The sequence below is a fragment of the Aulonocara sp. 'chitande type north' Nkhata Bay genome, linkage group LG14 (genome assembly GCF_057382095.1).
Source record: "Aulonocara sp. 'chitande type north' Nkhata Bay isolate Kocher_YH1m ecotype deep benthic linkage group LG14, A_spYH_male_GT1.1, whole genome shotgun sequence".
NCBI lineage: Eukaryota > Metazoa > Chordata > Actinopteri > Cichliformes > Cichlidae > Aulonocara > Aulonocara sp. 'chitande type north' Nkhata Bay.
Genome location: NC_141357.1, coordinates 9,166,610 through 9,193,712, shown reverse-complemented (window position 1 = coordinate 9,193,712; position 27,103 = coordinate 9,166,610). Strand labels below are relative to the sequence as shown.

Genomic DNA, 27,103 nt, shown 5'->3' with positions numbered 1-27,103 from the left:
AAGTCACAGATTTTTGGAAAGAAACCATCAGCCACCAGGCAAACCATCTCTACCGTGTGTGGTTGAAGATATTTCTGGGGCAGATAATATTGCAGCATTATGGAGACAACATTACATTACTGCATTATGGATCACATTACTGCAGCACATCTAAAAAATGCTCGTTTAAGCTCTTTTAGCACTCTGTTTCCCTGGTTTTATGATCCATACCAGACTCAATGTTGTGTATTTTGCTTTTCCCTGTTATTAAGGACAAAGCTGGACTAGTGAGCTGTCTGGATGATTATAGGCCGACTACACTAGCCAGTATTTTATCTAAGGTTCTAGAAAGAATCCTGCTTGATAAAGTGTGTATATCTCTTCTCTGGATAATCAGTTTAGTTTCAAGCATGGTATCAACATATGTATATGTGGACTTAAGAAAACAGTGAACTTGTATAGGACCAAAAATTCATCAGTCCTCATGTGTTTTATTGATGTGTGTAAAGCTTTTGATCGAGCAAACCACAGGAAACTATTGGTAAATTTAAACAATGTGTTCCTGGGTACATTGTGAGGGTTCTCTTTTACTGGCATGCTCATCAGTAGATCCAGAAGGTACACGTTGCATCCAAAGATGCAATGTCAGATGTTTGTAAGTGTAGGTGTTTGTACTTTAAAAGCACTTTTCAGGAAGTTAATGTTCACTTTTATAGAAAGTTTGAATGGTTCTGCTAACAGTATAATTTTAGCGCTCATGAATCCTACTGTGAATTTTTCCTGTTACTCATCCAGTCTAATGAATCAATGGTTGAAGTGTTTGTGTAAACTGATTTCTTATAACTGCGCTATGTGTAATATAAGATTTGTATTCATTGTAGATTCTATTTCTAATATTGTTTCATGTTTTAAATATATATATACATATATATATATTTTATGTTGTGCTTTTTCTGTGTAATCATGGACTTAAGTCTCTTAATAAAGCTTGTTTCCGTCAGTCCTAAACCCATTTGTCTCTCCCCTGCTATTTTCCTTCATCTCATTGGTCACTGAAGGTGGCGTCCTGTGAAAGAAGCACTGGACAGGTTGCTGTCCCTAAGGCGATGCCAGCGTGTGCCTGAGTCAATTTGTCATACATGAGTCACGCACACTTTAGCAGTAATATAACACTCCTTCGTGTAAGAATACACACGACCGTGACTGTAGAGTCCCTTCTACAGTCAGGGTTTATATGTATGTGTGTGTGTGTCTACAGAAACACTCAGGCTGTACGTAAAACGTGAGCTCTAACGTACTTTGGCAGCAGATCATGTGCGCTTGCTTTAGTTCTGCCTGCGAGTGTGTGTGTTCTTGTGCATCACCTGCTAGCAGTGATTTATTCTTCCCATTACGAGCAGCGGCCCAGGTGTAAATCGAGTTCTCCGGGATCACATGATGGACTGTGGCACTGCCTTTTGGTACACACAGCCTCTGAACACAAGCTGTGATATAACACTCGCCACTTAACTGCTGTCAACACATCACTCATTCTGTCGCTATGGTCCTCCTTCCATATGCGGAAGTGTCATTTGTCAGCTGCCATTGGCCAGCACGAGACTGCTAAACATGTAAGTCCATCCTCCCACCTCCTAATATTGATCTCCAATAATCGAATGGAAAGCGGCGCTTGATAGAAGACAGGTCGCTTAATGAAACAGACTTTCAGGCCTGTCCATTTGCAATACGAATTACCTCATGGGTTTAACTGACTGAAATGTTAAGTGAGCGATTAAAGCTCTAAGTACCTCATTGACTTTTTGCCTGTTAACATAAACCTTGATATTAATTAGCAGGCCAAATATTTATTCTTACAATGGCTTTCTCAATGAGCCACCCCAAAGACAGTAAAATAAAAGTTCAGTGATCAGCATCACCATTTATGAGCAGCAGTGTTAAACAGGTCCATTGACAGCCCTAATAGGCATGACTAGAGACAATATAAGAGAGAACAACCGCCCTCAAAGAATCCAGAATAAAAGCAAAACATTGAAACAATGAACACTAAGATTAAAGTTCATAAGATAAAAATATCAAGAAGCAAGTGACTCTCTGAAGCTACAAAACATGACTCTATGATACTAATAGTTCAAAGACATGATCCTCTCCATCTTTCAATTTTTCAATTTTATTCAGAATCTGCTGGGAAAAAGAACAACCTTAATCAAGCATTTGCATGTCTTTCTATCACACATTCGCTCTCTGGAGCCATCAGGACAAGTTTCTCTGGCTGATTTTCAGTCCTTATGTTGAGCCTCTTTAGGTGGCACTGCTCGTTCTTGGCTACCTGACAGAGGAGCCGGCGTATTTATGGAGTAAAGGCGTAAAGGAGTTGCATTTGCTCGAATTTTCTCATAAATAATTTTCTTTGTTGACTTCAGTAAATTCTTAAACTTAGCCAAATCAACAGATAATGCAGCACTCTGAGAGCTGGTATGCAGAAACACTCTCACTACTCAAAGTGAATATTTAAATACCTAATTCTCAAATACAACATGACTTTTCACGTTTTTACAGAAAATTATACTCTTGCATATTTGGAGGCTAATGCTGTTATTTGCACATCAGCTATAGAGAAAATAACAATATTAATCAATTTTATATCAACTATATCATTTGTAATATATTGTATTTTTAAATTTAGTTTGGTACTTACTGTCTCTAAGCAACTGTGACCACATAATTCATTGGGATTAATAAAGTATTCTGATCTAAGGCCGGATTTAGACTTCTGTGAGGAATCTTTGTAGAGACTATGACCAATGTTACTGCCAACATTTCTGCTTGTGCTGCTACATTATTAATGTGTTAATTACCATGTGGTCGCGTCCTGGTGTTTTATATGCAGTGCAAGTTGACAAAAACGAATAAAATGCCGGGACTTTTTTCCCTGCTGGTTCCTGCTTTTTGTTGTTTATTTCAGGGGCAAACATACTTGTGATTCTAGTTTTTCCACTTCTTTTTATGTTTCCTCACATTGCATAGTATTTACAATCCACTTTGGGGGAATTTGTGAGTCCTTATATTGATGCTATGATTATTGCACCTTATATTGAGATGATGATGGTTATTCTCACTCTGTGAAAAGTAGCTGCAAATGCAAAGGAGGAACTGTCAGTACTGAAGAGAACAATCCCAGAAGTTGCGAGGTGCATTGACCTGATGTGTAGTTATATTTCTAGGGAGGTGCATGCTACATTACAGAGTAGGGTTTCAGAGGGGTTTGCAGCTGTGACGTTGCTACAGCATAGATTTCCCGGTGAAGCATAAATCCCCAGTAATCAAACAGTATTTACGCTGGCTTTGAACAGTCACACTTGAAGACAGGATAACAATTTTTTTGCAAATCCTGATCTGTTTAACCCTTTCATGGATGAATTATGACAACCTCAATCAGGATTTTTTTTCTTAAGTATTTTTATTAATCTTTAGGCATGAAAAAAAGATTTTTGAACTTCATTATTTAAACATGTACTTTTCTAAGAGTTTGTCCACTTAGGAGGACAACATACATTCTGAATTTGGTGTAGAGTGACACATCAGTGTCCAATGTAGTGGTTTATGTGCAAGTATACCATCAACACTGACACAAATACAAGAAAACAGCCTTTGAATAGCTGTCACTGTGACCACCACCATGCGTGAAAGGGTTAAATTCCCAAACTGTAGTTCGTTCAGCTCTCGCTGTTTCTGCTTTAAAAAAAATGTAAAGAATTTACTGTAAGCCTGACCAAACGCACCCAAAGGTTTTCAGACACTGTTAGATGATCTGACGAGCACTTTGTCTGGAGCATTTTGAAGCCTTCGAACTGCTTAGATGTGCATTTCAAGTAGGCCTTCCAGCTTCAGTTCATTAACGTCTCCCTTCAGAAGAGAAGATGATGGAGGATTTCATTTGATCTCAGCGTGTCTGTGCACATGCAGACTTATCAATACTGTATGTTTCCAGTCAAGGTCTCCATCTCGTTCTTGACGAAGGCCTGCTCTCTCAGTGGGATTCCTCAGCACGGCCCCTGTAAATCTCAAGAGTGTTCACTCAGGGAGCTCATCCATATATATGTGTGCATGTATCTGTGTATGCCACTTTATCAGCACACTCCAATGCATGCATTAAGCTAAAACCAATATTTATTAGTGACCTTTGTTATCTGCAACTCGATGCGTCTCTGGTTGGTGGCAAGTTTCAGCTCTGTCGTCACATGACCTTTAGATCATGGTGCATTTATTTAGCAAGTCCCTGTGGAGCACTCGCAACCCCGTAGAGGCTACGCTCGATTTTGTTTGTACATAATTAGAATTAGCTCACAAATGATGCTATATTGCAGGAAAAAAAAGGAAAGAGGCTGCGATATCGAGTCGCTTGCGGCAGATTCCCCTGCGAGACTGTTAAAAAGACACTCTAACAGGGAGCCAAGTGAGACCGCCAACATGTATTCCCTCCATCCCTCTCTGTCTCTGCTTTCACACTTCCTTCCATTCATATGTAATGACCCCTGAGATGCTGCCGGCTGTAATGTCAGCGCCTTCACGGTGCTACCACACAACACTTATTAAAATGACCTCACATGTTATATTGCCAGATTATGAATTACTGATGGGAGTAAGACTCATGCCATTCCTGCTACATTAGATGGCTCCTACACAGCTGCTGATAAAACTTTAATTACATGCAGCATCTGGAAATGAAATATCAAACATAAGTTTATTATTGACAGTGCCTCACAAGTATGCACTAGTGTTCCTGCTCGAGATACAAAGATCCTGGAAATGAGCCCTCAGAGCAGGAAAGAGCTGCTCTTTAGCTGCTCACAGCCTTTCATGGCTGGAATACTACAACCAGCCTCCATTGGGATTACTATAGAGGCAGAGTTGTAGCTGGGGGAGAAAAAGAGAGCAACTGCATGTAATTACACAGCTCGTGTTCTCATTTCTTTTTGCTTACACCCCGTATCTACTTCCTCCCCCATCCTCTCGCTGTACCCCAGCTGCTTATTCTTCCTTGCTTCAATCTCACGCTCCACATATGCTAAGGTCAGGGTTGACATGGCATTTACTGTCATGCTCCTGGGTCATTAACCGAGCACCCACACTGCGTGCTTAACATTTATATGTTCTTAATGTATTTTCATTAGCGTACTGAGTCTCAAGCTCGTAGTTCCTGAGGATAGTCTTATTATTCGGCATTCCTTGCGTTTCTATTTGTTTCTAGCTCCCTTTTGTTTCTTGTTAAATCTTCTTTTGCTTGATTGGTTACACCTGTTTTATTTACCGACCACCTAATCAGCCTTTGTGTATTTGAACGCTCAGTTTGGGTCTGTCCCTGATTGCTCTTCACTTTCTTGCTCTGTTTTCTCTGAGGAATTTATTCCAAGTGATTTTGAATATTTGGATTCAGTTCAAAAAAACATTTCTAAACAGCATTAAAGAATGATTTTGATTTTAAATACTGTGTACTGCATTTGGGTTTCACAGCTGCCTATGACATTTACAGGCTGACAGCTTACTGGTTACACTGTAAGACATTATTTAAAGTAGATGATAAACCTGTACACTAATGCCAATCTGCTTTGTGCATCTAGGAGGGCATCAATTTATAAAAACATCTCAAGGGTGGAGGGGATGAAAATTAGAGCAGGGGTCAAAGTTCAGAAAGAATTCACCTTGCAGAGCCTCAGAGGGAAGCTGTCCCTGTTGGGGTGACTCAGCAAGGCTTATGGGTTTAGTGTTAGCACCTCACTGGAGGACACACACACACACACACACACACACACACACACACACACACACACACACACACACACACACACACACACACACACAAACATGGGATCCACCCTGGAAAAATGTCTATCTAAGGCAATTTAGTCTTATCTTCATTTATAAGATATTGTTTCTTTTTAAAGCTCTGCTACATTAACTTTGGTACCCTGCTGTAAAAAGTAATTATCATATATGTGCTTGTTAGTTCTAGACTGATACATTTTTCTACCCTTCCAGGCAGTCATTAGCTTTGTATCACTTGAGAACAGTGCAGTGAAAATCATTTTTGCCAACAGCAGTGTAAATCCAAGTTGCAACTGAATCCTTAGCAGTTATCATATGGTTCGCTCTACTTTTTATAAAATGGAGTGGAAAGCAGAACCAGTTGTGTCCCTGGTGGTGCATCCACGCACTTCTGATTCACCTTAAGTTATTAAGAACCACCTGCCGGCATCCACTGTTGTGTTGTCACAAAGTCAATACCTTAAAACCCACCCAAGAAAAGCAGTCCCTGTGCTCATCTGTATTACTGCATGATACTCAGAGTGATGCAATGAATTATTTATCATAAACAAACTTCACATCACTGCATGCTGGTTTTCATGCTTTAGCGGCACAAGCTGAATCCAAAGTAAAGCAAACATTACACCTTTCGGATCCCTGATTTTTTTTTTTTTTAAAAAGCCAGACAATGAGTTTAAACTACAAAAATCACCTCTACCCACAGTAAATGTGGTTTTGGGGTATTGATGTAACTCACAGACTGTAAATAAAAGATGGATAAGATGATGGCCCATGAGGTAATCCTCTAGTGGATTCTCATTGTGAAGCTGGAAATGGTTGGTTGGTTTTTCAGGGCCAGAAGTGACCATTTTTAGACTGCCAAGTTATTAGCTAATGTGAGCTACCCTAGTCAAAAAGCTGCATCCATAGACAGATACCAAGATTTGCTCATTGCCATGTTGGATGACCTAGTTTCAGGTTATGCATTTCAGATTCTACTTTGCTATACAGAGGAGTTCATAGATGACACAGTAACGCTAATGTGCTTGGGGATCTTGTGGGTGCAAAACAAGCCCAAATTATTACCGTGTTTACTACCGTGTTTGACAGCTGGTATGAGGTGTCCATGGAAACCCTTTGCAAAGTTGTGCCTTTTTTGGCTTCCATTTCAGACGCCATTTACTTTTCTTAATTCAGACTTTGTCCTGCCAAACCTTTTTGACCTTTTTTGCAGGATTGTCTCGTATAACCAGGGGTGCACATAAGTGGTCCGCAGGTGCGCATTCGCTGTCAAAATAAAAGACGCACACCAGATAAGAAGTTGCAACGCGCGTTTGCGTACATAAGATTTTCTGGAGGAGGACAGACATTTGTTCAGAACTCTTAAAGATGTCGAAGAAGCAAGCTTTGGTGTTCCTCCACCTCCAAAGAAATGTCAGAAGGAGTCCGAACCGCAAAAGAAGCGCGTATTCTCGGAAAAGTGGTTGCAGGAGGTGAGCTGGCTTCAAACAAATGATGAACGCACAGAGATGTGGTGCAGAATATGCTGTGAAAATACCACTCTACCGGACAAAAACACTGCCTTTAATATGTACGCAAACGCGCGTGGCAACTTCTTATCTGGTGTGCGTCTTTTATTTTGACAGCGAATGCGCACCTGCAGACCACTTATGTGCAACCCTGCGTATAACAATATTGTCACCACCTTTTCCACCTCAAGGTGAACTTGTTTCCTTATACAAATAAATGGCAGTATAGTGGTAAGCAGATAGTATGCGGATTGTAGGCAGTGAGCATGACACCAAGGATTTGCAAAAAGTCTGATTCACTTTTTCATCATCACTTTTTTTCACTTTTTGTGCAGGGTAAGAACAATTCCTTATGCATATTAGTGACTGAGTCACTATTGTTCTACAAGTCTTTTTGGTTTATTCAGATTAACTTTGCAAACCTAAGCCATGCTGCCATGTTCTTTGTAGAGAGAAAAGTCTTTCTACTGGTAACACTTCCAAACTAGCCACACTTGTTCAGTCTTTTTCTAATTGTTCTGTCATGAACTTTAACATTTAACATGTTAACTGCGGCCACTAGAGTCTGAGATGTAGCTTTTGCATTTTTTTGCATTTTCTCTAAGCAATACTCGGTCCGACCTCGGAGTGAATTTGCTGCCACGTCCAATCCTGGGGAGGTTGCGGCATTGTGTTAACACATACCTGAATGCTCCAGACCAGCAAACTGCCAAGACTTCTGCTTTTACAGCAGTGGTCACACTTTCTAATTATCCGTAAATCAAATGCATTTGATTAGCAGCACTTGGCTGCTACCTCTGCTCTTAATTCCTGTGGAAACAGTAAGGTTGTACTTAACATTGTCCAGGACTGGACATAAAAGTCCTGTGAACTCTTACTTCTTCACATGATTGTATTTAATGCACTCCTATGCATGTAAACACAGCTGTTACCAAGGGAGACAGTTGTGTTTGAAATATTTAAACATTTGATTACAGTGGAACAAATTCCCATGTAGGGCCACCCAGAATATCTGTAAGTGTATGGTGCACGCAGTGCTTACAAAACACAGTGAATCTGTGATTTAATGATAATGAAATGTCATTAAAACTCATCCTTACCTGGCTGTTTTCAGTGCTATAAAAAGGTTAGGAAGAGGGGGAAAAAAGCAACTTACATAAAATACGAGGGCTAAAATTACAACAAATATCTATCTTTGATCTTTGTTTGGAACAAGGCAGAGCGTCAGCTTTTGATGTTCTCTCACTTGGGTCTATTTTTGTGAGCTTGGTGTTTTTATTGTGAGATTACTGTGAGATTATTGTCTTATTTATACAATATGCTTTTGTGAGACATGACTAAGAGCATTACTATGCAGGCTTTGTAAAGACGCTCCATTTTATTTGATTGATCATCATGTTTGTCTGTTGATCAGATAAAACCACTCCTCTACACATCATCATGTATCCTGTTATCTCATCCCATCTCGCTTTTTGAAGATGAAAAGGATATTCTTCTGACACTGATTTATCCCCCTTGCACCCCACAAAGCAACTCCCATCTTCGGCTGCATCTTAACACTTCACTTGGATTACTGTTAGGACCACTTGGTTTGTGGTCGATCCATCTGTTTCTGCTGTTTATAGTGTGCGTGTTTGTGATGACTATTCCTCAGAGGCAGTATCAGCGTCTGCACAGTGCAACTGACTCAACACGAATAAACAAATAGCAAAAGTGCACACACCTTACACCTTGCTAAGACACACACAATCTCTGCCAGGACTAACATGCTGCACCATCTGATTCACTGCCTTCTCACACAAATGCCCCTTCACACACATGTGCGCACTCATAACCAGATGGTCATCCAAATATACGAACATGTGCGTAAGCTTGCAGTGCGGTTACTATATTTACTCATCACTCAGGGGCAGGAGCATACACATAGACACGCTTTCTCACACGAACGTGCATGCTGCCAAAACTGTCGCAGTCCCCATGTCTGCAGCTGATCATATCAGCAAGCAGATAGGGGGTGACAATGCATTCACACCTCGGCACACACACACACTCCACGAAGCACGATCCCATTTGCAGATTCTTCAATTAAGCGGTGAGGCAGAGCTGCAGGGAGCGCGCTTTATTCTCAGCAGTAGGTTGCATTTGCACCACTCTCGTAGCTAATTATGAAAAAAGAGATACTTGGTAGACAGTGTTGTGAGGTGAATACAGATAAATTTAGACTTCACAACTTGTAGAATGACAGCAGAAAGGATTTGTGATGTTGGCTGCAATTTACTGGAGAAAGCCGTGTCTCCCAACAGGCATCTGTGTGGCATTTATCGAGGCTCCATTCATATCACGTCACATGGTTTCGATAGAAGCTTTTCACTTCAAGCTTTCTGACAATAAATAGCATGTGAATTCTTAATGGGAGAGCTTAGCAGGGAATGAAAGAAATAGTTAACTCTAGGCAATTATCACTCAGTTATTTCTATTTAATGAAAGACTAAGAAAACATGTATTTACTACAGGCAGTTTGTGATCACACCTCTGAAAAGCAGGATAAAACCATAGATTGTATATGAAAGATGGAGAAAGTTGTCTGTTGCCATTTTTAAGGCAGCCATGCACTAAACACGTCCAGGTTTATATTTTATTCCTAAATGAAAAAGCTAAATAAAAACAAAATAAATATCTTGCTCTTTCTATCTGCAGTTTGCATGTTCTTCCCGTGTTAGTGTGGGTTCTCTCTAGGTACTCTGCCTTCTGTCCACAGTCCAAATAAGTGCAGTTAGGTTAATTAGTGATTGGCCATAGTGTGAATGGTTGTCTGTCTCTCCGTGTTAAGGCCCCAGTATACACTGCAATGGTCCCTTTGCTTGCTGCCGCAACATCATCTCATAGTTACTTGTTTCTATCTCATCGACTTTTGCTAAATTTTTTACACAAACTCTCAGTTTTTCAAAATGTTCCAACATGTCCCTCTGTATATCTGTATATCTCTGAGCTTCTGTACTGGAATATCATTAAAATTGTGGTAAAAACCGAAGCAAGCACACGCTCGTGTCTTTAAACCAGCTACAGTGGCAGCTTTTATTCTCATACTTTATGTTGATCTTTTACATCTATATAAAACCCAGGATTTAAGATCATTTAAAAATTTTTATGTCATGTGTCTTTCAGTCATTCATATTTGTCATTGATTTGCATGATTGCATGATTGTAGAAACACTGTATAAAAATAGGTATTAGTAATATTTTTTTTCTGGAGTGTGTTTTGTGTGAGTGGGTTTGGGATGTTCCCTGCATGGCCATGTGCTGTCTGCTTGTGTGTCATGGAGGCTCCCTGCATGTGCCAAAGAGGCTGATTTGGGCTGGGGCTTGGCACGGGATTGCCACGGTGGGTGGGGAGTTGGCACGGACGGTCTTAGCTCGGGATTGTCCAAAACCCACTGATTTAATCCGGATTACGGCCATCATTTCTCTCTCTCTCTCTCTCTCTCTCTCTCTCTCTCTCTGTCTTTCTCTATTTCCCTCCACTGACCCCCACCCCCACCCCCGCTCCATCCCTCGTCTCCTGCCCACGCAATCGCTTGCTTCCTCTGTCCTGCTGCTCTTTCTCCTGCTCGTGCCTCACTCCTCCATCACGACCTTACAACCTACCCCCCAAAACCAACGCTCCCACTGGCTGCTCTGTTGCCATGGTGACTCATTTCACTCCTTTCACTTTTTTCAGTCTCACCATTGATACAGAGTGAATGATCAGTGAGTCAATTTTAGAAAGTCTATTTTTAATGTCGTGTTCTCCCATTGAACTCTATCACATGGTCTGTTGCCAAGGTAGAGCTACCTGAGCATCGGCAGGAAAACAGTATACTAATCTAATCCCCATTAGTGATACAACACCATACAAAACTGTAGTCACACCACTATGCTGGATATTTTTGTAAATTACTGTAGTGTTCTATGAATACTGTAAAGTACTGCAGATGGAAATGCCTTTGAGAAAAAACCCAGCAAGCTAGTGTGCGTTGTCTAAATTTAACACCTTACAGTACTTTTTTCTTTGGCAAATGGAAAAATGTATGAAAACGTAAAAGTTAATTCATTAATTTGCTTATGTATTTATACTGCTTTCATTTAATTTGGTTATGTGTTTTGACCTTGATTTTCATGTGTGTGTGATGTAGTTTTGACTGTTTGTAGGGCAAAGATAAGTTTTAAGGTTTGCTGTCCAACAGGCCACAAAGACCAAAATCATTGTTTGTCAGTCTTATAAGTAGTAGCAAAATCGTGGCAATGCATTCACACCTCGACACACACACTCACTCCACGAAACACGATCCCACACCGTTACAAAAAACATCTTAAAAAACGGTAATATTCCAGCAGCTGGGGCGCCAAAATACTACTGTAAAATAACAGAAAATAACTTCCTCATAAAAATATGGTTATTTCCAGTAATGACGATTCAGTTTGTTGCGCTAATTTTACATGGGATCTTGCCTTTTCAAGTGATTTTAAACATTAAATTAAGAAGATGTTAATGTGATTAAACAATGAAATTATCTATAAATAGGGAAAAAAAAACAAATCTTAAGAAAACGGTAATATTCCAGCAGCTGGGGCGCCAAAATACTACAGTAAAATAACAGAAAATAACTTTCTCATGAAAATACAGTCATTTTCAGTAATGAAAATAGAGTTTGTTGCGCTAATTTTACATGGGATTCTGCCTTTTCCAAGTGCTTTTAGACATTAAATTAGGAACATTTTAACGTGATCAAATAATGAAATTACCTATAAACAAGGTCAATTAATATGGCAATATGAATCATAATACGTAAATGTACAGAAATATACAGTTAATAGTTGGTTTAAATAATAATGGATTGCATGCCCTGGGACAGACTGACAGAGGGGAGGCTGCCATATCGCACCATCATCCCCTCTGGCCATCACCAGTAGGTGGAGAGTCTTGTCCACGGACACAATACTGAGAATGTCCGAGCCAGGGCTCGAATCAGCAACCTTCTGATCACAAGACAAACTGCCAACTCTTGAGCCACGATCACCCTAAATAGCAATGATAATAATACTTATGTGATGTAACACAAGCTTATAGGAATCATGTTATATACTTTTCCATAGCATTACATTTGAATTCAACAGTTCGATCTTTCAAATAACGGACAGATATTTGTGAAATCATGATACATTTGTGAATGTGTTTTAACAATCTAAATATGCATATGTACAGACAGATACATTTAATAATCATGACAATTATGTTTTATTACATTACAGTGATTTAACGTTCATTTACATTTGAAATGTGAAGTCAAAGTCTATTTACGTAACTTTAAGGATATTCTAGAAGAACAGAACAAAACTGTAAAATGCACAGTAAAATACTTTTATATTAGGATTTTTTCCTACAGTACAGCCATACCCGCGACCTTGTGGTTGTTAGTTCACATTCATTAGCCGATGCTTAGCGTCATGTTATTATGTGTCCCAACATCCAATGGCATGTCACATTGTTTTCATGGCCACACCCTCACCCCATGTGCAGAGGCCTATTTCTGTTCAGGAATGTTGTGAATACTTTGAGATTTATATTAATTGCAATTCCTACCTCTACATTTACTTTTTAAAATATATAATTAGCACAGCTAATATACAAAAAATATATATTTAAAAAACAAGTAAATTGTGTTTTACGATATGTACAGTGATGTTATGTTATTTTACCTTTGACATATAAAATCACAGTCTACTTATGTAAATTTCATGATATTCTAGAAGGACAGTACAAAACTGTAAAATATACAGTAAGATACTTTGACATAACTATTTTTTGGAACAGTGCATTTGCAGATTCTTCAATTAAGCGGTGAGGCAGAGCTGCAGGGAGGTAGGTCAGCAGTAGGTTGCATTTGCACCACTCTCGTAGCTAATTATAAAAAAAAGAGATACTTGGTAGACAGTGTTGTGAGGTGAATACAGATAAATTTAGACTTCACAACTTGTAGAATGACAGCAGAAAAGACTTGTGATGCCGGCTGCAATTTACTGGAGAAAGCTGTGTCTCCCAACAGGCATCTGTGTGGCATTTATCGAGGCTCCATTCATATCACGTCACATGGTTTCGATAGAAGCTTTTCACTTCAAGCTTTCTGACAATAAATAGCATGTGAAATCTTAAAGGGAGAGCTTAGCAGGGAATGAAAGAAATAGTTTACTTTAGGCAATTATCACTCAGTTATTTCTATTTAAATGAAAGACTAAGAAAACATGTATTTACTACAGGCAGTTTGTGATCACACCTCTGAAAAGCAGGATAAAACCATAGACTGTATATGAAAGATGGAGAAAGTTGTCTGTTGCCATTTTTAAGGCAGCCATGCACTAAACACGTCCAGGTTTATATTTTATTCCTAAATGAAAAAGCTAAATAAAAACAAAATAAACATCTTGCTCTTTCTATCTGCAGTTTGCATGTTCTTCCCGTGTTAGTGTGGGTTCTCTCTAGGTACCCTGGCTTCCGTCCACAACTCATGTCTTGCCAGATATCAAGAAAGACGAGAAAATCAATTTAGCAAGCAGCAAAGGTGAATAGTCAGGTTTGCCATGTTAGAGAACCGCAAACTGTTAGTAAACAGCTACGGAGCCCTGATCCCATCTTACTCGAGAGCAAAGGTCCGGTAACTATTTTCACTGGTCTCTGTATTAGAAATTCATCTTCTCCTGAGATGGCGGACTCAGCAATGTCAGTCACAATCGGCTTTGTGATGCCCTGTAACAGCTGGAAGACTGCGTGTATCTGATTAAATGTGTGTGTGTATGCACGCACATGTGCATGGAAAGGTGTCCTGACAGAATTGGTGCTCAGTGCAATCGCTGGTGTTACAGGTCTCCGTATTTTAGTTTAGTTCGTTTAGAGTGTCTGTGCATGTGATTATGTGTGTGTGTGTGTGTGTGTGTGTATGTGGTGAGGTGGGTGGCCATGCAGGATAAAGGTCTGTCAGCAGGGGAGAGGGCAGCCCCCTCACTCCTTCTGTCGCTGGCCTGAAGCACCGGAACATCCCCCTGGGTGTGTGTGTGTGAGAGTGTGGGTCTCAGGGTTCCTGTATGAGGCTGGATCCAACCTGGTGCCAGATGACCTGCTGTGAACTACGAGCTATTGATAAACCTTGGCAAAGGAACAGACAGACTGTGAGAGAGAGTGTGTGACAAGTGTCCATCCATATTTGATGTGACAGGATTAAATCTGTCCGCGCTGTTGGTTGGATTTGGGTTAACAACTGGTTTACTTAAGACACACAGGAGAGATAAAGAGTTGAACCTTTCAGAGAAAAAGCAGAAAGAGAAGCAGGATAAAGGGTGGCGATGGGGTGCAAGAAAAAAAATCAGCAATATTTTGTCTGTTGTATTGCTGAACATCATTAAGAGTTTATATACCTAATAACTGTCTCCAAAGTGACCTACATGACTTTTTTGTGACCCTCTGAAAAGTACTTTTTTCTGGGTCCAAGCCTTAACTGCCTCAGCTGAGGCACTTGTCCTTTCAACATGCTGCAGTACTGTGTCCCTTCTTTTTCTGAAGCGCCATGGCTCCCAAAAACTACTCAGTTCTTATTCTACCCCTCTACAGCTTTTTATTAGCACTCATCTGCAGCCCGCCTTTAAGCTAAGCTTTTAAAAACTCACGGTGTACACCACAGCCCTCAGGCTCTCAGTGTCCCAGACACCAATATTTTAATGCTTCAGAAAAGATGAATCACTGTCTGCCCAACTATGAAATCAGTATAGAGATTAATTTTAGGATTATGAGTCTTTAGTAAAAAAATGTAATTCAAAATACAGCAATATTAAAATGACTAATCTCTAGGTAAACAGTTCATGTAGAAAAGGCAAAACATTGACTGAAATGCAAACCAGAATCACTGGTTATTGTCAGACAACAACACAGCTTTTTTATTAGCTTTTAAAAATATATGTGGTTGTATAAACTATAGCTGGTGTGTGGAACAGGAAATCAGCAGGATGTTCACTGACTACACTACAAAACCCCAAAACAGCAGTGTATGGAGGGCTCCCTGATTGTTAAACTTGTCCTTTTCCCACCTCTATGGTAGACCTTAATGCCTAAGTTTATTAAAAACTCAACCCTCAAGGCCTTTACACACTGGACGTGTAACATCCTGGAAGTATTGCACCTATTCCTGATGCTAGTGTTCACACCAAGCACCTAAATTTGAATTTGCGGCATTTATTTTTTGAACCAAGCCCATTTCTGATCCGATATGGCAAATCAAGCCACTGCATTTTGCAACAAGTGCACTCTTAGCTCAAAATATGTGTCGGAACTGAAAACACAAAAAGCAAAATAATACGATTTTACCTCAGACACTGAGATAAGACTCTGCTCTGGGGCAAACAGGTCTCTGAAATGATTCCTCTGACTCCTCAGATGTGGACCCAGCTCTGCCAACAAGAGCTCAAACTGTCCCACTGACATCCTGAAATATGTACTAAAGCAGTCATGATGCAGCTTCAGCATTGTCTTCTTTTAGCATGCTAACAGCTAGCTGTCAATGTATATTATTTTATGACAGTTATGCAATCTAGCCAGCATATAGCAGAACCAAACAGAGTCATCTTTTTATTTCCCGTCTCTAGTTAGTTTTTCCATTGTGATAATGGATGAGGTCATTTTCAGTTGCTCTCTATCAAATGTGACACTTGAAAGGCATTTTGAAAGACAGTTCCAATGAATGCAACCATCCAGCTCCTCTAGAACCGCTCATGTCAGGAAATTTAATTTATAGTGGAGGCACAGCAAGAAGATAACCTTGTTCCACTGCTCTCCATTTGAAGTCAAAAAGCAATTCAGATCGATTATCAGGGTCAGTGAGGGACAGATCTGAGGTGAAACAGATGACACAAGATGGAACTGCCTGGTCAGTTTGTGAGGGACAAAAACTAATGGATAACAAAAAGAAACAAGCGGGTTGGGGATGTAACTAATAGAAACTGAGTGGCAGCAGCGATGCGGGGTTGACAGTGGAGGTAGTGGTGTGACGTGCAAACAAAAGCCGAGCTAAGCACCCAACAGGTATCGAAGGAGACCAAAGGTGAAAGTCTGAAAAAGATTAGCAGGTTAACCGTATCAATGAGCCTTACATCACAACCCGAAGCAGCTGATGGACTCCTCAGCCTGCAGAGACAGAGCTCAGAGCTTTCTCTTTGACTTAATATTACTGGGGATTTCATAAACTGAAACTGTAGCATTAAAAGTCGAGACTATGTATCCATATTTTAAAATAGTTACTGTATCTTATCTCTAAAACTTCCTTTATCTTCTCACCTTAAAATGCAATAACTGTGGAGCCCGAGCCCCCCTTTCCCACCCCCACACACAAACACTTAAAAGCAGGGCCAGTATATTCTGGATTTGAAAATCTGAATTACTTCTAAACAACCTCAACATTGGATAATTTGCTGTGCCTTGCTGGCATAATTTACTCTTTCAGTGAACTCTTCTTTGGGCTTTTTGCATAAAGTGAACTTGCATCGAGCCCTTTGAGGCACCGAAGCTCCGCTCTGACTGGTGCGACAAATGTGCCCCCCTGCTCGGCTGAAACACGCTGTTCTTTAGTTGACTTAGCTTCTAGTCTGCACACTTCTTTCTCTTCATCTCCCTTCATTTTCTGCCCCTTGCCTGTTGCCGTGGTAACTAGCAGAGGAAAGTTGAGTAGAGGGGAGATTGAAGGGAGAGAGGGAAGATAGGGGTGTGTGTGTGTGTTTGCTGGGTTTATGGGTAAAGGAACCACTGCTGCGCTTCCTCATCCCTCATCCCTCATCCCTCTTCTTCTTCTTCTTCTTCTTTTTTTTTTTATCTCCACTGCCACATCTTCCAATCTACAATCCTGTGTTCCTTATTGATCCCTCGAGCCACTTATTTTCTGTCCTTCCCCTCCTCTTCCTCAATATCCGCCTCAATATGAGCTTAAGAGAGCCTCAGCTCTCTCATGATCGCATTCATCCACAGTTAATGAATTTTGTGATGTTTTTCCACCATATTAACATCTCAACCTTTCTCCCTGTCTAACACAGCACACTCAAAAATGCCTTTCCACAAACATCATAACACAGAGATCTACATTTGTTCATCTGCTATGCCTCATTATTATCTGAAACTCAGCTCCAGCGCATAATGAGAAACAACTCCCACATCACCTCGATTTCTATCATTTTTGAGGAAAGTTTAATTGGAAAAGACTGACATTAAAGATAGATTAAAGATTTCATTTCTAATACCACGGAGGCTGCACTGTGAATTGCACTTTAATTTCTCTGAAAGTTGAATAGTGTTGATTACCAGGGCAGCAGCAGCAGCAGCATTGCGTGTGTTTGTGTCCATGTATGTCTGCATACATATGGAGAAACAGATGGAACAAGATTTCTCCAGTCACATGCCAGAGCTATAATTTTTTTCATGCTATTGTACATTACATCAATTTTTTTTACAATTAACTGCATGCCCGTAATGAGAGCTTTCAAAACATACAACCACCCCTTTATTGCTAGAGCTCTATTGTCAGATAATGAGAAAGACAAAAAAAAGATGGCGGGTCAGGGACTTGCAGTTGCTGGAGGAGAGGAGGCGTTTTGGAGTTGGTGTAATGTTTTTGCATAATCACCAATAAATTAGTCAAAAGGAACAACAAACACTGTCTGCTGGGAACCGAGGGTGTGAGTGTGCTGAGAAACGTGTCTGTAATATCGTTCAAGCATATTTATAAATTACCCGGTGTATAAATATGCTCACTGGCTAGACACTCAGTGATAAAGCAACACAAAAATCATGTAAATGAAGCTGATTTCAACTTTTTTGTAAAAATCTTTGCTTCATTTTAATTGTGCATGTTAATGTGAATCTGCACATTTCTCCACATGAGATAAGAAGGAAGTTTACTCTGTGGAATTTCATTTTTATTTTTTTTGTGGGAATCACTTGTGAATCAAGGCTTTACATAGAAAACTACAGACACAATTTTAAGATTATTCCGGATTATTCCTCATGGGGGCCGATGACTGCTGTTGTGGTGCAAGGGAGATAAATGGGGGCCCAAAGCTGCATGAAGAGTGAATAAAACCAAGAAAAGAAAGAATAATGCTCTGAAAAGGAGAGGGAAAAAAACAGGTGGGGTTTGCTCTGTGCGGTACGATAATCTAAAGCTATTCGATGGCATTAACAAAAAGACCCCTAATGGAAGAATCCTCCCTTGGCCCAGCCACAGATTACAGAACTGGGTTTGCGTGTGGAAGCTATTATATAATTCATTCTCTACGATGAGATTTTCCTCCATTGCTGGTTTTCTTTACTAACCCCTCTCTATCTCTCGCACGCCGTCACACTACTGGCACATACCTCTTTTAATTTAAGTTGAAGATGTCTGAGCCACTGCGTTTTTGGTGACTTTATAATCTTTTATCCCTGTCTGGAACTCATTCATCTTCAACAGAAAGCTGATGTCTTCTGTTAGCGCTCACTCAACAGTTTCCCGTCCCCGTTTGGACGTTCCTCTGCTACAGTATATGTGTGTTTGTGTGCGCACAATTACTGCTATACACTCTCCACCATTGTATTGTGAATTCCCTGCTTACTAAGCTCCTTAATGGAATCGCTTTTCCCGTCCCCGTTTGGACGTTCCTCTGCTACAGTATATGTGTGTTTGTGTGCGCACAATTACTGCTATACACTCTCCACCATTGTATTGTGAATTCCCTGCTTACTAAGCTCCTTAATGGAATCGCTTATTATTTTTGGGGGTTTTTTTGCATCTATTCCTTTCCCCCTTACTCCGACATTCCTCTCTCCCTATTGCTGATCACAGGTGAAAGGATTGGCAGTGAGTCTTTTATTTTTCATTTTGGAAGCCATCACTGGTGACCTGTCGTTTTGATAGGAGTTACATGTGAGCTGCATGCCGCTGGACTCTGGAAAGGATTAACTCTGCCCTTCAACTCCACATCTGCGCCACGCAAGACTGGCGAAGCCACTGTGCGATTGGTAGATTACCGTTCACACAGCCAAATGCCATCTAATGATTATCTGGCAGGGTCTCAGGTGCAGCACCATGGGTCTCCCCCTGGATTCACAGTCCACTCCCAACAGTGTCCAGATAAACAAATCCTCTAATTGATATGATAAATCTGAGAAAGCTTTGTACTTTACCTTTTACATACTGAGTTGATGAAATGCTGAAACTGTTTTGTTTCACAAAAGTTAGATTTTACTGTTAAACAGAAACTGATTTGATAAATGGATCAGCAATGAACAAATAGTGATGTATTATAGTAACACTGGCTGTGTCTAAAAGATGTATATAGCCACCATCGCATCATCTGATGGTTTTGGATGCATTCTGGGATAATAATCGGACAAGAGAGTTGAGTGCTAAGCAAGTACTAGTAAGCTGCATTCTTAAGGTGTAAGGCTGCCAGAAGCAGACACAAATCTGGTAATTAGTGCAGGCTAATAAAAAAATACTAAAATTTTACTTGCAAAATGAAGTAATGGGGCTACCACACAGGAAGCCCCATTATTTGTCAGGCAATTCTATGAAAATGCTCCAAACACAACACAGTGGAGAAATCCAGTTTGGTGACTGTCAGTATCAGAGATGAGACCAAACAGAGCAAACAGGTATAGCTCCTTGTGTCAGACACCTGTTAAAGTATATATACATAATGTTTTAGGCTTAAAAAAGGATTCTTCTGATCAAGGAGCAGCACCTAGGAGCCTCAAGTCTTGCCCCCTTTTTAGTGGCTTGCATTATGTAATATATGCAATATTACCAACATATTTAAATGAATGCAAACACAACTGCAAAAATAACACTAACATGTAAAATTGGGAAGTGTATCATTCACTACTGCTGTCTAAATTACACCCAAAACACTCCAACTGTCTGTTGTGAAGCTCTTTTTCAAGAATGAGCTTCTCTTCATTCATCATACTGTAATGCCTGTTAGCACTAACTCCATGGCTATTTTTATATGTCAAAATCTAATGACTCGCACATGCACAAAACCCATAAGTCCATGATAAATGTAATGAGGTCAGGTTTTGATGAGCCAGTGAATGGCGTGTCCTCTGGGTTCATGTGAAGCAACGACAGCGATTCTTATTTATGACACTTTCATTTATCTAAACATTGGTGATTGGTGAGAGCACATCTTACACAGAATTCAAACCTCGTATTTAAGGGATTGAACAGTAATGCAACAATCGATCAACACACTAACAATATTGCTGAGCCTGTCTGCGGTGCACAATCTTGTTTTAGACAAGTATGGTCGCAGAATACAGTGCCAGACAGCCATCGGCTCATGGAGCGTGCAAAAAGCTTGCTATCTAAAGTGCTTGCTCGGTCTAAGATCTGAAAAATAAATGAAGGATGCCTAAAGTAAGAACAGAACAAAGAAAAAGATGTTGGCAAGAAAGAAAGTAGAGAGGAATATAAGAATCCAGTTTACCTAATATGTGTGTCTAACATAATGGAGGCACACAGACTCACAAAGTGTACAGATATGCCAAGTCATCACATGCAAGCAAATGCCCGGATAGACGCGAATAACGAGGCACACCTACACCGAGGCTGAGTTGATGTGAACCCATTTCAGGAGCAATAATCTCTGTCTCACCACACCACACACAGGAATAGCACCAAATCTGCAAACAAAGCTCACCTCCTTCTCACCTGTTGCTATGGAACTAAAAGGAAAGAGGGTGTATTGTTAACAAGAAAGCCAACAACACAGAGATGGTGCTTGGATATTACCAAGATTAATCACATTTCCAACTTAAGTGAGTCTAAACTGTGGTTGCTATGCTAGCTGGGCCTAAAGATGCAAAGAAAAGAGAGACTAAATTTAGATGTGGATATGTCATCGCTGCTTCCCCTCTTCACAAAACACACATACTCTGTTTGTAAGATACAGGTAGCAGGTTGACTTATGAGGACTGACGAGTAGCGTTAGCAATGCTCTGCACATAAATGTTTTTCTTCTGGAGTGTTTACTCTGGCTGATAAATGACATTTGGAGCACTCTTCTTCTCTGGTTCTTATCCGGGGGAACAGTGACTTAACAGTGACACAATGCCTCTCTCTCTCTCTCTCTCTCTCGTTAATACAGGTTTTCCCTTTTCTTTTCGGCTTTCGTCCTTAAAGCCCGTGCTTTGATTTCAGCGTCAAGTCACCTTGCTTAACTTTGTAGCCTTAATAAGGTCATTTCTATTGCCCTTTGGTCTTTATAGCTTTGTTTTCCTAATAATGAGTCAGCCATTGACAGTTCGGAACCCTTCAGTTCAATTCAGTCATATTTATATATCACCAATTCACACTAACAGTCCTCTTAAGGCAGTTTATACTTTTTAGGCAAAGGCCCTACAATATTGGAAGGTAACCCCAATAATCATACAACTCCTATGAGAAAGCACTTGGTGAGAGTGAGAAGGAAAAACTCCCTTTTAAGGGGAAGAAACCTCAGAGGAGGGGCAGCCATCTGCCACGACTGGTTCAGGTTGAGCGGAGGAAGATATGACAAAAGACACGCTATGGGAGAAAGAGTTTTTTCCATAACTAACGATGAAATATAACACTGGTGTATAAACACAAGGGAGTGGAAAGAGTTGATTGAATTGTTCAATCACCAAGAGAAGCAGTATGGGAAGATTTATCATAAAGGAAGTCCAAATCCAAACTGGGAGCTGGTTCTATAGTAGAGAGCCCTGATAGCTAACCCTTAGTTAAGACCAGAAAATAAATGTAGCTACATTCTTCTTATCAGTTTGCTCATATCGGGGTTAAATGGTACAGCAAAATGTATCCATGCACCTAACATGCGAGTAAAGAGAAACATGATGGTACCAGTCAGTCACAATAGCTCTGTGAGCTGCCATCTGTTTTCTCTCTAATGTTACTTTGACTTCCTGCTAGCATTTTGTTCAAAGGACTGGACATAATTTCATTAAACAAATAACTTCTGGTGGAGGGAATGAGGTTACCATAACCCAGCTAGAGATGCTGATGTATTTTAGGGAGAGGACATCTCATCCCCTCATCACCTCTATCACCTTTCTGATAGGGACGTTTTCTTGTAGATGAACACAACTCAATCAATCAATCAATCAATCAATCAATCAATCAATCAATCAATCAATCAATCAATCAATCAATCAATCAATCAATCTTTATTTATAAAGCACTTTTCATACAAAAAAAATGTAGCACAAAGTGCTTTACATAGTTAAAAGCAGCCCACCCCACCCTCCAACTCACTCCCCACACTCTCATTAACATAAATGATGTGAATACACATATATCCCCCCACCCCCACCCACACACACATGCGCACACTTAAAGAGTAAAAATTGGGCTGGGCTCGCATGAGCCAAGTGAGGAAACACTATAACAGAGAGCCGTCTGCGCCAGGAACCGGTCACAGACCGCAGCCTCCAGGCTGGGCACACAGCAGGAGGGAGGCCAAGGAGCCCCCCAGCCAGGCTGAGAGGACCCCCAGAGACCCAGCAGCCATGGTCGATCACAGCCCCGGTGCAGAGAGCGCCCTCTGAGGAAACACTGGAGATATGACACAATAGGATATATACAGGGTAAAATGATAAAATAAATAAGAACAGGATACAATATAAATATAAATAGAGTAAGAAGATTAAAAAATGAATAAGAATAAAATCAATAAATATTAGGTAAAGTCTAAATTAATAATAGAATAACAGGATAGAATAAATAAGCATAAAATAAATAAACGTTAAGTAAAAGCTAAATTAAAAAGGTGGGTCTTGAGCCTGTTCTTAAAAACATGTACGTTCTCTGCGGCCCTGAGCTCCTCCGGCAGGCTGTTCCACAGACGAGGACCATACCACTGAAAAGCTGCCTCTCCGTGAGTATGTGTCCTGACTTTAGGGACAATCAAAAGGCCAGTACCAGAGGACCTCAGGGTCCGCGAGGGTTCGTATGGTAAAAGCAGATCTGAGAGATAAGAAGGCCCAAGACCATTAAGACATTTAAAAACCAATAAAAGAACTTTAAAGTCGATCCTGAAACACACGGGGAGCCAGTGCAGCGATTCTAAAACCGGTGTAATGTGGGCCCGCCCTCTGGTCTTCGTCAGCACACGAGCTGCCGAGTTTTGCAAAAGTTGTAAAGTTGAAATATTCTTCTTAGGAAGACCAAAGAGCAGGGCATTACAGTAATCAATGCGACTGGTAATAAAAGCATGCATCAGCATCTCCGTGTTGGCCCGAGAGAGAATAGGACGGACTCTAGCTATATTTTTTAGATGATAAAATCCAGTTTTGGTTACATGTTTAGTATGTGGGATAAAACCAAGCTCAGAGTCAAAAATAACACCCAGGTGAGATGGTGAGATGAAATGCACAGTATTGTTATTCAGTGCATTCTCCAAAAGAAAATATTGTATTAACCCCATTTATCTCTGTGTTGTTTGTCTTTTAGGATCTTGCTGACTGTCGTTGTCATCTTCCGTATTCTGATTGTGGCCATCGTCGGAGAGACGGTGTACGAGGATGAGCAGACCATGTTCATCTGTAATACTTTACAGCCGGGCTGCAACCAAGCTTGCTATGACAAAGCCTTCCCCATTTCCCACATCCGCTACTGGGTCTTCCAGATCATACTGGTGTGCACACCCAGCCTCTGCTTTATCACCTACTCTGTCCATCAGTCAGCCAAGCAGAGAGACCGGCGCTACTCTTTTCTCTATCCAATAATGGAGAGGGACTACGGCGGAAGGGATGGGGCTCGGAAGCTCCGCAACATAAATGGAATTCTAGTTCAGCACGGAGGGGATAGTGGAGGAGGGAAGGAAGAACCTGACTGTCTGGAGGTGAAGGAGATCCCCAATGCCCCACGGGGCCTCACGCACGGGAAGAGCTCCAAGGTTCGCCGTCAAGAAGGGATCTCCCGCTTTTACATCATTCAGGTGGTGTTCAGAAACGCCCTAGAGATTGGCTTCTTAGCGGGCCAGTACTTCCTTTATGGCTTCAGCGTGCCTGGGATTTTCGAGTGCGACCGCTACCCGTGTCTCAAGGAGGTGGAGTGCTACGTGTCCCGGCCCACAGAAAAAACGGTTTTCCTGGTCTTCATGTTTGCCGTGAGCGGCATTTGTGTTGTGCTCAATCTGGCTGAGCTCAATCATCTCGGCTGGCGCAAGATCAAGGCCGCCATCAGGGGCGTCCAGGCCCGCAGGAAGTCTATCTGTGAAATCAGGAAGAAGGACATGGCGCATCTGTCTCAGCCACCCAACCTGGGACGCACACAGTCCAGCGAATCGGCCTACGTCTGACGATGAAGACAGACAACAGAGGGGGAGCGGGATGAATGTGCAACAGAGAGAATGAACGAATTCTGATTTTAATTTAATGAAGATGGTGTGGAGGTCAAACAAGATGACCTCTCCTCTATGACAGAATGAAACAGAATGTAAAAAAAAGACCAAACCTCAGGCTCTGCGGCGCTGAAAGTCAGCAGAGGCTTGAGAAGGAAGAAAATTAGAGAGCATCAAAGAGGACAACAAATTTCGTTTTGCAAACATACATAATAAAGACATGCTGATCTCATAAGGAGATAGTCCAACTGCCATTTTATACTTCTGTCTTTTTTAACTAACGACCTTCTCTGCTTCTCGTTTCTTATGCGGAGAATTAAATCCTCACGGGGCTGATCTAGAGATGAGAGTAAGAGGGGAAGAGGGAGGAAAACAGATGAGAGGCTGTTTTGTGTTCTCTGGGGATATTCGAAGGCGACATGGTTGTTTGATGCATCCCATGGTGCTTTTCTTCTGGACTGTGTCAGCCTCAGTGAAAAAAAATGGGAGGGGGGGGGGGGGGGGGGCAGGATAGGGGATGGGACAGGGAGGATGAGCAGCAGCAACATTATTAAAAAGAGGAACGGAAGAACTGTCAAAGCCGTGACAGACTCTGGGGAATGAAGGCAAGTTTGAGAGTGAGGGAGAACAGGAGGGAGACGTCACGCTTTGGGAAAACATATGAACCAAGGAGGGGGGGGGAAGACAGAACGTTTTTCTTTTGCTTCCTCTCTTTGCCTGCTTGAGATTTTGAGGTAGACCGACGCCAAGAGAGAAAGCGTTACAAGCCAAAACCAAGAGAGTAAGACTGACGATGTTTATGTTTAGTCTCTTGGCAAAAGTTGATTTTAACAGAAACACAGTGAGTACAATAAACACTCCCCCCCCTCTCTGCCCTATCCCTTACTCTTGCTCTGCTCCACTGTACAGACCTGTACAGACCCGAGGGGTTTTTCGAACGACAGCAGTGACCTTCGCTGCTCTCCTGCTGCGTAAACATCTGAGAGGAACTAATGAACAAACGGATGATCGGCCAGACAGCGTCAGTCTCTGCTAAAGCACAAACTCCACTCCCTCCAGCTTTTTCGTGTGCTAAGAGATGAAACAAAAAGAGAAGAGCGAAAGATAACGAAAGAGCTTGAGAAGAGATCGCTTTACTACAACTTTAAACAGATTTCATAAAACACATCACAATGAATAATGATTTTTCTTCTTTTGAGAAAGCGATGGTGCCATCCTTGAGATATTTAATTATTGCTGAAACGTTACATAGAGTATATCATGGTAATATTATTTATCCATTTAGAGTATATCCAAATAGATTTATTTATCTTTATGGGGCGGGTTGATTGGGAAATCTTGTTGCTGTACTTTTTATGTATAAACTGTCTGTCTTTTCTTTTCATTTTAGTTGAGTTTGAAGCATTTGTCACTGTAGGTCCTGATTAATGACATGCACGGTGTAGGAAGGGGAGAGATTTGTGAGCTTTGATATAAAAAAATGCTTTGAGGATGTGCAGCTGATTTTTTCAAACTTCTTTTGCAGCTCTTTAGAATAACACTTCTTGTTACTTATCTGAATTTAAAATGCAGTTACACCTTTATGTGTTTTATAGAGCCTTGATTTTCTTCAAAAATCAGCTGCGCAGCTTCAGGTAATTAAGGCCTATGAGCCATTAGACAAAGGCATGTTTACACAATGCGGTGTTTCTTGAATGATCAAGCTGTGTAACTGATCGTAGTTGCTCTCTAGGGACAGTTGTAGGTTGTTTGTTTTTTTAATTTCAGTGGCTTTCGTTTTGCATTTCTTTCCTGACTGGATTTCAGCATGCATGCATGGTGAGAGAAAAGAGAATGATGTGCAAGAAACAGAAAAAGATAAAGATGACAGAGAGTGTTGCACCTTGATTATTGCAGACGAGTGAAAGAGTGGCAGACTGAAGGAAGTCACGCTGGGAAAAAGATTGTATTTCTGGACACATACAGACATGCACGAGTTTATGATGCAAAAGATGGAGGGAACACACTGTGTGCCTACTGAACCAGATATAGAGACAGTTGGGTATACTTTCGTTCCACCAGCATGATTTCCTCCTGTAACTCTGCGGGGAGGAGGCCCAGGTGACTGAGACAAGGGCACAAGAACATAGCAGTTCATGCCAAACTCACAATTTGTCTGTTTAAGTCTTGTTGCAGAGGCCATAATCAGTTTACAGGTAATTGTTACAGACCAACACTCTGTGCTTTCGCCATTTAGGAGTATCAAGTGAGCATTTGCAAACTGATCACCCCTACGGAGCTCTACAGTGCAGTGGCTTCTTGTATTTTCTACACAGTCAGCCTTTAACTTATATTTTATGTTAAGTCATAAAAACCATGCAGAGTAC

The 27,103-nt window shown here is 40.9% G+C and overlaps 1 protein-coding gene across 1 annotated transcript in view; it reads left to right on the top strand.

Annotated features, from left to right (window-relative positions):
• Positions 1–25,220, top strand: part of gjd1b (gap junction protein delta 1b) — a 31,267-nt gene extending 6,047 nt beyond the window's left edge. Inside the window, exon 2 of the mRNA XM_086260829.1 lies at positions 23,846–25,220. Coding sequence (XP_086116955.1) covers positions 23,846–24,695 — 850 coding nt within the window. The 3' untranslated portion in view covers positions 24,696–25,220. The remainder of the gene's footprint in view (positions 1–23,845) is intronic.
• Positions 25,221–27,103: the final 1,883 nt, after the last annotated feature.